This window comes from Puntigrus tetrazona, chromosome 23, assembly GCF_018831695.1.
Source record: "Puntigrus tetrazona isolate hp1 chromosome 23, ASM1883169v1, whole genome shotgun sequence".
Lineage (NCBI taxonomy): Eukaryota > Metazoa > Chordata > Actinopteri > Cypriniformes > Cyprinidae > Puntigrus > Puntigrus tetrazona.
Window position 1 is genome coordinate 18584973 of NC_056721.1, and position 14862 is coordinate 18599834.

The following is a 14862-nucleotide window of genomic DNA, read 5'->3' on the forward strand; positions in this document are numbered from 1 at the left end:
AAATGTCTGGAATGGAAAGTTAATCAGGATTACGGCAGTTCTTGTGACTTTTTGGTTTACCCAGATTTTGGATTTTCGGCATCCTTACAAAAAAAAAAAAAATAATCGGATTTTCGGAATTGTTCTAAGCAGTCACATTTACCATCGCTTGTTTATTCTTGTATCTCTTTATTCCAGCACTGAATTCAAAGGCAAACCATGAAGGTGTTGACATCAGGTGGAAGCAAAACTGGTCAATTTGTCGTATAAAAATCTGAAAAGTGAATTTACTGCAAGAAGCATGGGTAGAACGTCTGTCACATTATTACAATTTACACTGCAATCGGTAAGAAAAACACCCACAAGTATGTTTCTCATAAAACATTATTGTACATCAACCACATTTATAAAAAGGAACCAAGTTCACAAAAATGCAAACCTTAACTTCTGACAAGAAACACCCCAACAATTCAATTCAAAACCTGAGAGTTCATGTGGTACCACTAAAACACAGAAAACAGTATATACATTTGATAAAATGTTATATTCTTGAGACGGAGGTACATAGAAAATACAGTGGTGACATGAATTGCATTAGACCCACAGAACGCCTTCTCTTCAGTCTTACTGAACCAAACACAAAACTAAAACATGGTGGTAAACCTTCAGGTTCTACTTAAAACAGGGACGGGAAACGAGGAGTGCATCATATAGGGAATATATGCCAAAACAGATCTTTTATAGCTTATAGTGTGTGTTTCATATCATTTCACAATGTTCCCGAAACGTTCAACAGGCACATTCAGCAAAACGATTAAAGTACGGCGGAATCCCTGCTTACATCTTTTTTAAAAGACCGCAACATTTATTAAAGTAAAATTTTCTCTGACAGTAGAAACTCCATTTCATGCTTCTACTTTTTTTTTTGTCTGTTAATGATCGATGAAAGTCATGCCATTAATTCAGGACAGACCGCATTAATAACTGCGTGCAAAAACATAAACAAGCAAGATATGAATATGGAGACAATCTTGTTAAAGGTACAAAGCAACATTTAAGATCCCACTAGTTTTAATTTCGTGAATCAGGAGCGGATGGCTTATCACTGTCATTCCCAAACACAAAAAAAATGACCTTGATGCACAAGGTGGAACATAAATGGAGGTATTACAACAAATAAACAAAAGCGGTCAGCGTTTCGGCCTTTCGCTTTGCAAGGGACAATTTGAGTGTTCAAATACAGACAGATAACAAATACCTAACAGACCTTAGAAGACACGGCTTATTTAAAGAGACAGTCATCCAAAAATGAAGATACTTTGGAGTACAAACATCAACCCCTACAGAGTTTCATTATATGGAAAAAATTACTTTTGTGTACTTTTGTGTGTATTAAATCAAATATAAGGGTGTGCAAATGACAGGATTTACATTTTTTCGATGAACTACCCCTTTAACATCAAAAAACTGAAGCTATGATGGGTAATAGTATCACAATTTTGAGGGAAATCATTTATAAACCCATACAGAATAAACCTTACACTGTTGTAATTGTTTTTCTTAAACTAAAGAAACAAAGTAGATTCATTGGATTGTATTTTTCCCCATCACAGATTCATATTCACTCAAGTTTAAAGGCCATTTATAGGTCAGTTACATCATAAAATGACAAATAGCCTGCATATGACAGCATTAGGGTTTGTGAAATAAAAAAAACTTAAATACGAGACTGAAATGAGCACAAGCTGGACATACTGTTGTGAATAGTGTATCATATAGGAGCGTGATATTCTACAACCATTTAAAACAATGACTGCATCTGAATTTGAATCTAGAACCATAGGTCTACACTTTCCCGAAAATTCTTTTTTTTTTTTTCCTGGAAAAATGTAAAAATAGTCAATTTACAGAATTAATACAAAGCTGAAGGTTACAAAAAAAAAAAAAAAAAGAAAAAAGAAAAAGACACCACAAATATTTACCAAACAAAATAAAAAACATTACTTCAGTGACTATTCATATATTTGAAACATACATTTTGATGCAAATATTGGGGATTCGTATGCCCATTCTCAAAACATACATGACGTATCAAGTAAATACAGACTGGGAAGCAGGTTACAACAGTATAAAAATAAATCCAGATATCGTCTGACGCATTCAAGCAACGACTGCTAATAACTATGGTTTTAAAAGGCTAATAATAAATACCATACTTGATAAAAAAGACATATATTGTTAGCAAGACTTAAATCCATACATAAAACAAAAACATTTTCCTTTTTTTTTGCATTCAGTTACACTTTTTAAAGAGGACAATGGGTGCCTCTCTTTCAGTAATACATACCCTTAATTCCATTATGCTTTTCTGTTAGCGCTGATATAAAACTGAGCAACATCAAAAATAGTATGTACAATTTTTTTCAATAAATAACATTTTTGCTTTTTTTTTTTGCAATATTTTGTTCTATTATAACATTATTGCCACAGATGGGTGTTGTGAACACACTCGCTCGCACAAAACGCAAGACAACATGAGGGCAAAGATTCACCAGGTACATTTTTTGCCTTACATTACTCTGCTGTCAAACTCAATATCACAAAGTCAGATGCACTAAAAGAACCCAGGATTCCCAAGACGACTGATTTGATCAGCATACGTGGACGGATGAGCTGAAAGGGGTTTATTTGGGCAGTGGCGGCAGAGGTGGAGGTGGTTCTGAGGGTAAAGGTGGCGCCTGGGTTCCTCCACGAGCGCTACTGCTATACCGATAGTCTCCGTACTGAGAGCGATAGTCAAACATCTGAGGTTGTGCCGGCTGAACGCCCTGCGCACTGAGCAGCGAGTTCAACATGTCAAAAGTGTCCTGGTATTCGTTGGACTGGCTGCCCGTATTGTGTCCGTTCGTGTCGGCTTTGTCCGATTTGGAGTGCGAATAGTTTCCCTGATGGTGCGAGAGACTCAACGAGGGAAGGATGTCGGATCCCTGACCCATCGCGTGGGAGGGCACTCCGGGAAGCGTCGGCAACTGAAACGAGTTTCTGGACGATTTGCTAACTTTCGAGGGATGGCTGCCGGAAGGAGGGTCCGGCAAGTGGGTCCGTTTTCGCGATGAGGATGACGAAGAACTCGTTCGCACAGAATCACCTGAGACCTTTTTGCTACTTCCTGACGCGCTGGCAGAACTCGAATGCTTTTGTGCTGAGGATGAGGAAGACGATGTTGACAAAGAGCCAGTGGCGGACGAGGAGGAGTGGTGGTGGTGATGGTGATGATGATGGTGGTGGTGGTTGGACCTCTCTCTATGCTTCTCGCGACTCTTTCCATCTTCTCCAGACCCGCTTCTCCTTTCCGGAACTCGGATCCGAACTTTAATGTCCTGCTCGGATCCTCGACTGCTGCTACTGCTGCTGTGCCCCCCGCTGCCTGATTGGCCTGGCACAGGGAAGCGCATTTTTATGGAACTGCGCTCCGATCGCTCGTCCAACGGGATCTTCAGGACGATGGGTGAGGGGTTGTTAAGGTCTGAGGAACTAGAGCTGGACTGCTGGTGGTGATGGTGCTTCTCCTTCCTCTGCTGGTTCATGAGGGCCTGGGCGGCAGTGGCGTATCCCTGTTTCACGCTTGCTTCCATGTTCTCCAACTTCCGCTTCTGAGCCGCCAGCTCGTCTGCGTGCTTCACCCGATATTCACTCAGAGACAGCTTGGCAGGTGCGTGAAGCTCGTTGGTGGTGGGCTGCTCCTTGGCAGGAGCCTGCCAGTGTTGGGACGAGGGAGCAGCACTGTGGTCATCGGTTGAGTCGTCCATAGAGGAACCGGAGGGTGGGGCGGAGAGGCTCATCAGCCCGGCCAATGTACTGTCAGCCGATGCCATAGAGATCATATTCATGATGGCTTCGGACTGATCACCATCTTGTACTTTTGATTTCCTGGCAGTCTGACCAGCAGCCTGAGGCACAACAAAAAAGAAAAAATGAGTATGAAATTATATATGATTAGAACATACTACAGTTTATTTTTTTATTCTTGAAATTAATACTTTTATTCAATAAGAACTAATTGCATTGACAGTAAAGGCATTCATAATGTTACAAGCAATCTCTATTTGAAATAAACTGCAAAAATATTACATAACATGACTTACTTTCCAGTTTCTTATGCGTTTTAAGCGACTGGGCGTCTTCTCCAAGATCTGCAGGAACTCATGAGTGAGCTCTGTGAAACCATTAAAAACATATTTGAAAAATCCACTTAAAAGGCTATGTGGTTTCTTTTCCTGTCTAAACCCCCAAAATTATGGCCTACAAATGGCTTATTATTAATAATCAACATTCAACAAAAATGTAAATTGAATCAAATAAACAGTGCTTTTAAATTACAAACAAAAAATATCCATCTCATCCTTTTCTAAACTCTAGCATTATACTTTCTTTCTATAACAAAAAAGAAAATCACTTGCAAATACATACCATCCAACAGTTCAAGGGTCACGGTGGGGTCAACATACTCCCACCAGTGTTTGCCGTCTGTGGAAACTGGAATCTCCCAGTTGGACCATTTGCAGGCCAGATGAATGCAAACACAAGCTACTATGGGTGGGCTGTACTGCAAGCAGAACGTAGTCAAGTGGAGACTGCAGCAAAAAAAAAAAAAAAAAAAAAAAAGAGAGCACCCATGATTAACAAAAACATGCGAAGAAACCAGTTAACAACTATTTACTCTACAATGCTAAAGAAATACACTACTATTCAAAACGTTGGGGTCACTAAGATTTCTTTAATAAATACTCATATTCAGTAGGTATTAATTTGTAATAAAAATATAACCTTTGAAAAACTTGGCTTTGAAAATCAACATACCTGTTTGTTGCCATGAAGTATGAGGTCTGAGCTAAGTCTTTACTCGCTGGAAGAACAAATGGAAAGCTCATAATCAGACGTGAAATCTGTGAGCTTGGTGGGCTAGAAGTACCCATTACTGAGCAATACGAAGCACAGTTTACAGTGAGCAGCTGGTTCTCACCTCGCACAAGTTGGGTACACTTGACAACATGTGTGTGGGGATGATCAATGGTGATCTCAAAAGCTAGAAGGAAGAGAGCAGATGAGAGAGAGACTTTTAGTTTGTGGTTTGAACTATAACGACTCTTCAGAAGTGAAGCCCCCACACAATTTGCACGATGAGTGAGTGAATCACAAACATAGGTCTTCCTGTGCTTGACTGGAAAATATCTTTGAGCTCCATGCAAGTGGCCTGTAGGGCGATTTGGTTATAGTCAAAATTGTCAAAACAAATGACCATTATGGGCACCGGAAGAGAAATTTCCAAACTGGAGGACATCACAATAATATGTCAGCAGTTCATACCATTACCATCTCCTGATTTAATATTTTGTAAAACTGTTTTGCTGTATAAAACACAATCCTAAAAAGATGATATTCAGAGAAACAATTTTATAATAAAAGGCTAAATGCCTTGGCTGTTAAAACAGGGTTTCTACGAGTCTCATGAAGGCAAAAGTAAAATTTTAAGACCAGAGCGGGGCATCTACAGGTCTATGTTTCAATCACTGTGGAAATAAATTTTACTGTCCCCTCTGATATTAACCTTTCACAGGGCATGCAACATTTAAAGCCATCACTTATGAACCATCTCCTCTTTTAGGCCTTTATTTTTTGCAAGGGTGAGTTAAGACGCGCAGAAACACTGTAAAACTGTTTTGATGAAGTCGACTAAAAAAATTATTAAAAGATATATTATGATTTAAGCAGACTGAAGTTGGTACTTGGCTGCTGAAAGCAAAAAGGGCACTGTTACACGTTTTTAATACCTGATAGCATTCTAAACCCACACACAGGAAGGGCGCATTGCCAGATTGAAATGGAAATAAAAATGACAAAGGTGATAGCAGTAATGGCTCTTAATGAGGAGCTTGTAAAAGTCCGGTCGACTCCTGAGGATTAGCAGTGAATGAGAGTTAATGTGGTTATTCGGTGCATCTTTCTAGTATGGTGATTCACTGACTCATTCTTGCCCTTTCAAACTTACCCAGGGTCTGGAGTATAATGCTCTCAAGAATGACCAGGTCTTGGGCTTGTTGCAGGTATGTCTGAGATTGAGAGGACAGGCAGGTTACTCACATGGTCTCTTGGTCATGGACTACATGCTCACTCACTCTCATCAAATTATTATGACCCTCTTTTTGCACCAAGCCAATCACCTTATGAAACAAAATATGCCCTTCAATTCATCAATATGATAGTTAGTCAAGACTAACAGATAAAGACTGAGGAAAGTTTACACAAATCCAACCTAAGAGGAAAAACATTAAGGCAAAAATATAGAAATACATCGGTTACACAACCTGTTCAAAAGAAAAGCAATGTTATGCTCGATGCTGTGGTTCTGCTGCTTGTGATTAAAATTTAATACAAACATTGATCTGATATCAGTTAAAAAGCATGAGTGAATCACTTGTCAGTCCGAAATACTATGCATGACTATCCCTTTAAAAAAAAAAAAAAAAACAATTTAAACAAAGCGAGTTGAGTGACTCTCACAGATGGTTTGAAGACCCTCTTACATATACTATGGTGACTTACATCACTCCTGGTGTCTGGTGACGGGTCCTGAGGATTGAGACACGCATGGGTCACCTTAATCACATGTTCCAGCTTGCGGGGCTGTTCTTCCACCTTCGCGGCTAAAAAGAGAGCTGCAGGAGCAATCACCTGCACAGCACATAACAGAGAAAAGAGATTAGAGAGTCCTGTCCAATGCAGCCAGCTGTTTTTATTAGGTGTTTAATAAAACATGTGGAAGGATAAAGCACATACATTCCGGTGGAAGCGAGTGAAGGACTGGATCATGTAGAACCGATGCATATACACAATGGCAGTGTTAATTGTAAGTTGCGACCTAATTATCCAAAGTTAAGGATTTTAACATATCATACACATTTAAAAAAAAAAACAGTACAACGCAACTCAAACTCAGTATTTCAAAAGAATCATAACTACTAACATATCCAGACCAATATGCTGGACTTGTCAATCAGAGATTAATAGTTTCATTAAACTCTTCTATTTTAATTAGAAGAACCACTTTGTACTTAAAGACACAGTACAACCATTATTCAAAATGTAAAAGTGAAAGTACCCACTCATGACAAGGGGGGGAAAACGCAACAATTTTCCTTTAATCTAAGGAATATTATTAATCTAAAACAAAACAATAGCTCATACTCTCTTTATTATTATTATATAACTGCATCAGAACTTATCTTCAGCAGGGCAAACCAATGTATATTTAACAAACGCTGACAGATATATGTTTGGAATGGCAAAGAGAACAAAAAAATATAATACTAAATTATAAACAAATGGTATAATGGAAAAAGAAATGAAAAATTGAGAGTGGGAATGGCAGTGACACCGGCTGCGCTATTGTTCAGTAGGAGGGACACCTCCAGCTAGGCCCTGCGGCCTAAACTAAACCAAAAACACAAAACTGGGACATAAATCTTTTATTCCGTTCGCCTTAATCCACAAGTTTCACAATGCAAAAGGCGTGTTTACTGGTAGAGCCGTTTCAGGTCATTATAATGCTGAAACTCAACACCGTACAAGCCGCCCAAACCGGCGTCAGTCTCCTCAGAGCAGCTGCCGAGAACGACGCCTCACAAACTGAAAAAGATACACGTTGAGCCGCTGTCCCATGTCCTGCAGCAGGTTAGCAGCTTGCTGTCGGTACGAGAGCTCTTTGTCGGGATCAAGTCCCGCTCGGCGAGATGGACTGTTTTCGATTTGTTCGCGCGTGAAGTACCATTTATTGTTATTTAGCGAAAGCGAAGGGAACGAAGCCGCCATTACTGAGAAGGACAATGTTTTAAAATCTCACTGCGTCACAGGAAGCGCGTCATCGCCGGCTGGACCGCTACTGCTTTGCGGTTTGACTTTAACCCGTTCAGAACTGGACACAAGTATCTTTAATTATTTTTTTTTCAATAAAACTAAATTATACATAGAAAATTTGTGCATTTATGCAAAGCAATTTACAGTCATCAAATGCTTCAAACACATCAAATGCTTTTTTCCTAACGTTAAGGCATACAAATATAGCAGATTAATAATTAAACGAACAAGCACACAACTTAAATATTAAATATTATTAAATATACAAAATACCACATTAAACATACTATAAGTCGAACACTATTTTTAATAACTTTAAAATAAAAACTAAAATATTACGGCTCTCAAATTACAAGTAGCTTATTCAACATCATAACAGAAGCATGTGCACAAAATTGATGTATTGGATAAATATATATAAATATGTGTGTGTGTGTGTGTGTGTGTGTGTGTGTTGTGTCAGCTGTATTAAATTTTATTTGTAACATTTGCTTGTTTGGTGCAACGTTTTATATGACAATCATACATTCCTTGTAAGTAGTTTGAGTATCACAATCGTCCAACCCTCTCCAAAACAATGATATTCAATAGACTTTTATTTTGAAATTTAATTTGCTACACATCTTCTTTCATTTATTAGTGCACTTTTTGTCCCTTTCAACCCAATGCAAGAATTAAAAGCATTCTATTTATTTCAAAACCCGTCTTAAACTTAAAAAAAAATATTATTATTATTAATATAATTGTGAAAAATATACATGCATATGTATAGACTGCGCTTCAGCGTCACCTATTTTTAAGCTAAGTAAATGGCGCCATCCATTGGTGAACTTCAGAACTGCAACGAGATGAAGATCTGTCGAGAGAAAAGGACAGTGACGAAAGCGGAAGTGTTTATGTTGTATCTGGTTTAGCTACTAACGCAGTGGCGTGTAGTCAAATAACAAAATGACCAAAGCCAAAAATATCAGCTCTGTTCCAATCGATGGATTCAGCAATCTTCGCATCACATCATTATGGAGCTTTCTACAGTCTGTAAGTTTACAGCAGCGTTACATTCTCGTTTTATGGTTCACATAAAGCTAACCCAGAGTTTCGTTGGATTTTTTTGTCTGTACAACCGACGCCACGTGTATTAAGTAAAGAAAACGTATTTTTAGTACGTATAAATAAGTAGTATTAATCTGGTTTTACTCTGGTTTCCAGGTTGACTGGTCTGAACCCTGGCTGATGGGTCTGCTGGCCTTTCATGTCTTGTGTTTTGCTTTAACCATCCTGTCCTGCAAATACTACCGCCTTCAGATCTGTCATTTTCTCTTGATGGGTGAGTGTTTGCAATCAAAAGAAAACATTATCATTGATAACGTTTTTATAGTGGAAAAATACAACACTAACTTTCTGGAAAGATCACCTGGCGACCAACTAAATATGGGAATTGCGAAAGAACCTCAAATGCCATTTAAATTAATTTAGTTCTATTGAATATGTTAGATATTTACCCACCAGATAATGTAACATTTCTTTTCTTTTCAGTCGCTATGGTTTACAGCGCAGAATACTTGAATGAGCTGGCAGCGATGAATTGGAGGTGATAATATAACCGCCATAACCCCTTGACATTGTTATGTGGTTTATTTAATGCTGTCAAATGATTAATTGCATCCAAAATAAATGCTTTGTTCACATTATGTGTATTGTAAATAATATTTATCGTGTGTATGTATAACGACCCAATATTTTGTTCATATTTGTGTGTATAATTATATTCATATAAATGTGTATAGTATATAATTTAATATAAATGTATACACACACATGATATATGTATGTTTAATGTGTATATTTATGAAAACAAAAACTTTATTAATTATTTGACAGCACTGTTACACTAAAAACGTCTGCACTTTGTTTTTAGGTCATTTTCAAAGTTCCAATACTTTGATTCAAAAGGAATGTTCATTTCACTAGTATACTCAGTCCCTCTCTTGCTCAACACTCTTATCATTGTGGTAAGTTTTTAGAATATTCTTCATTTAATATACCACACTATGCATTCCACCCTAATAATTTTACAGATTGTGTTAACTTGGTCAAGATTTTTCTATTCATTTATTTCTGTTGACAGTCAAGTCCATCAAATAATGTTCTTTTTTTCACGAAATGTATACATTTATAATTAATTAGTTTTAACTTCAAACCATTGCTTCTTGCTAATATAATCCATTTATAATAATGGTTCCCTCACATCAAAACCCACAAAATGTTTTTTTTTTTTTTTTTTTTTTACTGGAGGTAGCAACGTTATTTTTTTTTCTATTGATTTAAGCTTAATCTATGTTTTTTTTTAGGCTGTGTGGGTGTGGAGGACCTTCTCAACCATGACTGAATTAAAGATCATGCAGTTAAAGAGAAAAGCTGCCAGAGAGAACAAAAAATTGCAATAGAAGACATGAACAGGATTTGCTCCATTTCATAATGTCCAGTGGTGGAGGGCAAATATAGCAAAAGAACGGACTATTTAGTATGGTGTGATATGTGGTGGTGAAGGTTATTAAGTATTATTCCAGATTTCTGAGGGATGATTTTCTCCACCTGTTAGAAGATGCTCCATAGAACATTTGATTTTTATCAAGTCACAATATTATCAAAGCTAATGGACGTATTATGCGACTGCTTTGTGAACATGTTGACCATTCCAGAGCTCAAAATTGCTTATTTGTCTGTTATTAACAGTGAATGGATTCTATAAAACCCTGCTTTTGAGTTTCAAACATGTAAATGGTGTATTTATGTCAATAAACTGAATGTTTTTTTTAAAAGATATCATTTTGATTATTTTTTTATGTTCCCACTGCATCGAAGACTAAGTCTAAGATGACAAAAAAAGTTAAACTTTCAAAAAAAACTAAGTTTTAAGATTTTTATTTAGTTAATATTAACATGAACGTTAAAGGAACAGTTAACCAGAAAATGAAGATAACTTTATTTTCTTACTTGGAAAAGATTTGTAATCAAGTAATCCATATGAATCAAGTTCATCAAATGATATTTGGGAAAAATATGCATTTGTTTTTATGAAATGTATACATTTATAACCATTGCTTCCATTGCAAACCATCATTTATAATAATGATTCCCTCACATCAAAACCCACAAAATATTTGTTTAGAAGAGTTTGGATTTTCATTCTGACGGCACCCATTCACTGGAGTAGGATCCATCTTTTAGCAAATACTCAAAATGCAATTAAAATTTTTTTGCTTAAAAAATTCTCCAACTCTATTAAAATATAAGCATGCATCCACACAATGCAGATAATACAATTTGCAACGCAATAGCTTCATGTTAGTAAAAGGAAAAAAAAAAGAGAGTATGTTTTAGTAAAAATATCTACTTTTAACCAGTAGAGGGCGCAGTATACCAATTCCCGAGGGTTTGGAGTAGCGCTGTGCATAAATGTTGCCCCCTATATGGTCAGAATCACATGCATGCATGCATAATTGGACTATTATAAGCAGCTTTGAAGACCTCCGGATTATACAGCCCATTGAGGTGATGCTCAAAATGCAAAGCTAATCATTATGAAAATCATCTGGCCTCGAGGAGATTTTGAATTTTTGATGTGCAACGACGGTGATTTGGACCTCGACCATCGGGCATCACGCTTCACTTACGCGGTCTTGAGATCTCAACCTGAAGCCAACAGTGGCAAAACTTCAAAGTCACCACCGTCCTCCCTGGTCCGCAAATGAAGTCATGTTTCACAGGATTATTGACTTTTCATTCTTCATTATTCACTCCCTCTTTCTCTCTCTCTACGGGAAAATGAGCCGTGCATTCCAGGACGGATTCGGTTTCATATAGGTGCGATGTGTGATGTTTCTTTTCTGGAAAGTTGTAATGCTAACAATCCTCCTCAAGGGTCTCCAGATTGAACGTGTTTCAAAGCGATTTAGCTGCAGTGAAGCCAGGCTTTGGCCCAGCGTTTCTCTTCTATGCGAGTTTTCATTTGGTTTCTGTGCCAGTTCTATGAGAGGAGCTACACAGGAACCATCTGAAACAGGTGCTCCTGGAAGGCTTTCAGTCCCGAGATGTCAAAGTCCTGTTATATGTACACTTAAATAGGAAGATAAATGAGCTTTATGATGTCAAGAGGATTTGTGGTTTTCCGACACATCGAGTAAAACCTCCTGTTGCTTTGTCAAGAACATCTTTTTATTTCACTACCTTTATACTAAAACGAGCCAGTGCTATGAAATCAACAAGATATTAGTCTTTCAGCATCACCGAGGAGCCATCTATACCAAAAAATCAGGGAAAAAAACATTAAGTCTCCTAAATGAAACAAGTCTAACAAGAACGTACATTTATGTTCTGTTCTAATGTACAATTCTGTTCTTTAATGTGAGCTTCATTCAAATATGATGAAGATACTGAATCTTCTTTTTGTTTTTTTGGCTCGCTCTGTTTTAAAAGGTCTCACATGCAGCATCTGCAAACTATTCAGCTACAAACCCCTGGCTCTTACCATCGCCAAGAAAACAAGTTAAAACTGCAAAGACTGAAGGGATGTTCTCACATTCACCTTAATCTTTCTTTCAACTTCACGCTTTTTCCCAGCCCACCCCAAGCTAACAAGACAAAACGTTCAGATGCTGGATAAATAGTTTATCGTAATGCCACATGCTGACTGGTAGAATGGGAACTTTTTAAGCTAAAAGGTGGTTTACCTGTAATACTTTATTAGATGACAAATTTTGGGGTTCTGTTCAAATCCAGTTAGCATCTTTTCGAAAATGCAGGGTTTTCAGCCTTTAAACTAAAATAAGCTTGAAGCATGTTAATGGGGACGTGACATCAGATTTTTTATTAGTTGTTTTTTATTCTTAACTAGCTTTTCATCAATTTGAAAATTGCCACTTTGTCCAGGCTGTGAGACGAACCTAAGCAGGTTTAACATAGATTTTACATTAGAGAGAGTACCTAAATAATATTAATAAATAGACTACAAAGAAAGAAAAATATTTCCATATTCCTCCATTTTACTTCTTAGGGTGACTGTGACAACGGATGGATTTCAAATCCTGGATAAATGATGTTTCATTAATGTTTAGGGACGTTTAAGCTAAAAAGTGTTTATTAGACATCAAGTTTGTTTCTGTTCATCTGTTCAACTTTATTTTCAAAGCTGACCCCTTGTGACCTTTAATATTTACTTAAAGCTCCGACTGAGATTTTAAACGAATATTTCAATAATTGAAATTCTCTGCAAACCCCCTGCAAGTTTTAAATCTGAAAGTGCACCGTGTATAAAGTTATTGTCTTTCAAAAGAAAGAGTCACGCTGAATCATTGAACGAGTCGCTTTCAAAACGAGACCCAAGCCTCATGTGGATATCAATATCCGGTTCACGCGGACTTTATGTTCCTTCACATTTTGCTAATTTTAGCTTACCTAGCCCAAGCCGACCAGCTCAAAAAGTCCAAACTCCTATAAAACCGACCAAACAGATCAATCTGACCAGGTAAGCAGACTAACCAAAACCAGCATGGGCCGGACTTTTCAGCAGAAATTTTCCTGTTAGTACCACCCACTAGCAAGCAGCAAATCATGGCCGTGATGTAAACATGTCACATAAAAACACCCTACTCTGTGTTGGAAAAACGTTTAGCGCCGATTAACATTCATTTCTTCAGTGAGTGTCTATTAACAAAGTCTAGTACAGTGAATTTTTCAAATGGTCGGATTCGTGTAAATGTTAACAGAAAGAGTGAAAAAAAAAGTCTGCACTAAAAGTATTTTATGGCTCGCGTGGTTTACTGTAAACTTATCACGGCTATTGATCGCTCGAGAGATGGTTCAGCTGAAGTCTATCGGCTCAGTAGGACAGTGATGCTGTCTGTCTAGGACCTGCTATAAGAGCTAATCGGAGGTCTTTGCTTTTCCCAGCATCCCCGACGTTGACTGCATCACACTTCCGCCCAGTCACGTGACCCGAACGCTTCGTTTTCCCATCATAGAGCAGAGTGTGTCAGTGCAGTTCTTCCAGAGAAACCGGAGATGGAACACACACACACACACACACACTTAGAAGCGCGTGTCGTCTAGACGTCAGCAAACCTCTATTAATGATTTCCTTGAAAGCATCGCAAACACCATCGTTGCGTAATATTGGTTTGACTGGCAGCATTTATGTCAAGGTTTCTGATGCCTGGCTACTAAATATCTGATCCTCACTAATAATCCAGGAAGTACCATGGTGTTAACAGGAACTGTGCTGCCGAACAGCACTTATCGTAATGTAAAGGATATGTTGACTTCGAGGAAATGATGACGTTGATTACAAATACTCCCCGATCTTCCAGAAAGCAGGATTTTCTTTTAATTCTGAGGCTGATAACTACAAAATAGACAGATTGATGTCTGAATGTGGATATAGTTAAGTAAAGGAGGATGACTATAAGATTAAAGATAAGACAGATATAACTGAGTCACATTATATTTAACTGAAATGTTGCTGTAAAGTGCATTGTAATTCCATGACATCATCAACCAGAATAAGATGTGTCACTATATTTACAGATTTACAACTTCTGAAGAAAACATGAGCCACTTTGTATTTTTCTGGGTGCTTTTTCATTAAATGAAGTTGATCAGAAGCGACAGCAAAGAAACTTGTGTTACAAAAGATTTATATTTTAAATACACGCTGTTCTTTGGAACTCTCTTTACATCTTTGATGAAAATGAAAACAAAACCAGATTTTGGGGGCCAATAACATCTCCAGAAGAGGGGTCTTGTGTCTTGTTGTCCTTTTATGTTCCTGAAACCGTATTTAGAGGCTATACAAGGATTTATTTTCTTTTAGGGAGGACGAAACATCACATTCCAGGCACACACAGATATCTACCGCTTGTTTTTCTCAGTTTTGTCTCAAACCAGCAAGTTCTAGTGTTGTTTTTATCAGGA

At 37.5% G+C, this 14862-nt stretch overlaps 2 protein-coding genes across 3 annotated transcripts; one reads left to right on the forward strand and one right to left on the reverse strand.

The window, feature by feature from the left end:
- Nucleotides 1–151: 151 nt before the first annotated feature.
- ccnt1 (cyclin T1) lies at nt 152–7882 on the reverse strand. Of its 2 annotated transcripts, XM_043224447.1 has the most exons (9): nt 7679–7882; nt 6817–6898; nt 6583–6711; nt 6029–6089; nt 5003–5065; nt 4840–4885; nt 4450–4613; nt 4125–4195; nt 152–3929 (listed from the first exon to the last, which is right to left on the reverse strand). In XM_043224447.1, exons 1-9 carry the CDS (start codon nt 7846–7848, stop codon nt 2664–2666), a joined length of 2052 nt encoding a protein of 683 aa, XP_043080382.1. In that variant the 5' UTR covers nt 7849–7882; the 3' UTR covers nt 152–2663. The 2 variants fall into 2 exon arrangements, with proteins under 2 accessions (XP_043080382.1, XP_043080381.1); XM_043224446.1 differs by having other exon boundaries at nt 4840–5065.
- Nucleotides 7883–8761: 879 nt separating this feature from the next.
- Nucleotides 8762–10712, forward strand: tmem18 (transmembrane protein 18). Its single transcript, XM_043224112.1, has 5 exons — nt 8762–8928; nt 9100–9217; nt 9427–9481; nt 9809–9902; nt 10242–10712. Exons 1-5 carry the CDS (start codon nt 8842–8844, stop codon nt 10335–10337), a joined length of 450 nt encoding a protein of 149 aa, XP_043080047.1. The 5' UTR covers nt 8762–8841; the 3' UTR covers nt 10338–10712.
- Nucleotides 10713–14862: the final 4150 nt, after the last annotated feature.

Bases quoted from the DNA above. Each gene is read 5' to 3' on its own strand.
- tmem18 (XM_043224112.1), top strand. From the start codon at position 8,842: ATGACCAAAGCCAAAAATATCAGCTCTGTTCCAATCGATGGATTCAGC. The intron at 9,482-9,808 runs GTGATAATATAA...CTTTGTTTTTAG, and splicing joins CTGGCAGCGATGAATTGGAG to GTCATTTTCAAAGTTCCAAT. The intron at 9,903-10,241 runs GTAAGTTTTTAG...GTTTTTTTTTAG, and splicing joins TCAACACTCTTATCATTGTG to GCTGTGTGGGTGTGGAGGAC.
- ccnt1 (XM_043224446.1), bottom strand. From the start codon at position 7,848: ATGGCGGCTTCGTTCCCTTCGCTTTCGCTAAATAACAATAAATGGTAC. The intron at 6,712-6,816 runs GTATGTGCTTTA...TGTGCTGTGCAG, and splicing joins TCACTCGCTTCCACCGGAAT to GTGATTGCTCCTGCAGCTCT. The intron at 4,196-4,449 runs GTATGTATTTGC...ATGGTTTCACAG, and splicing joins GACCCTTGAACTGTTGGATG to AGCTCACTCATGAGTTCCTG.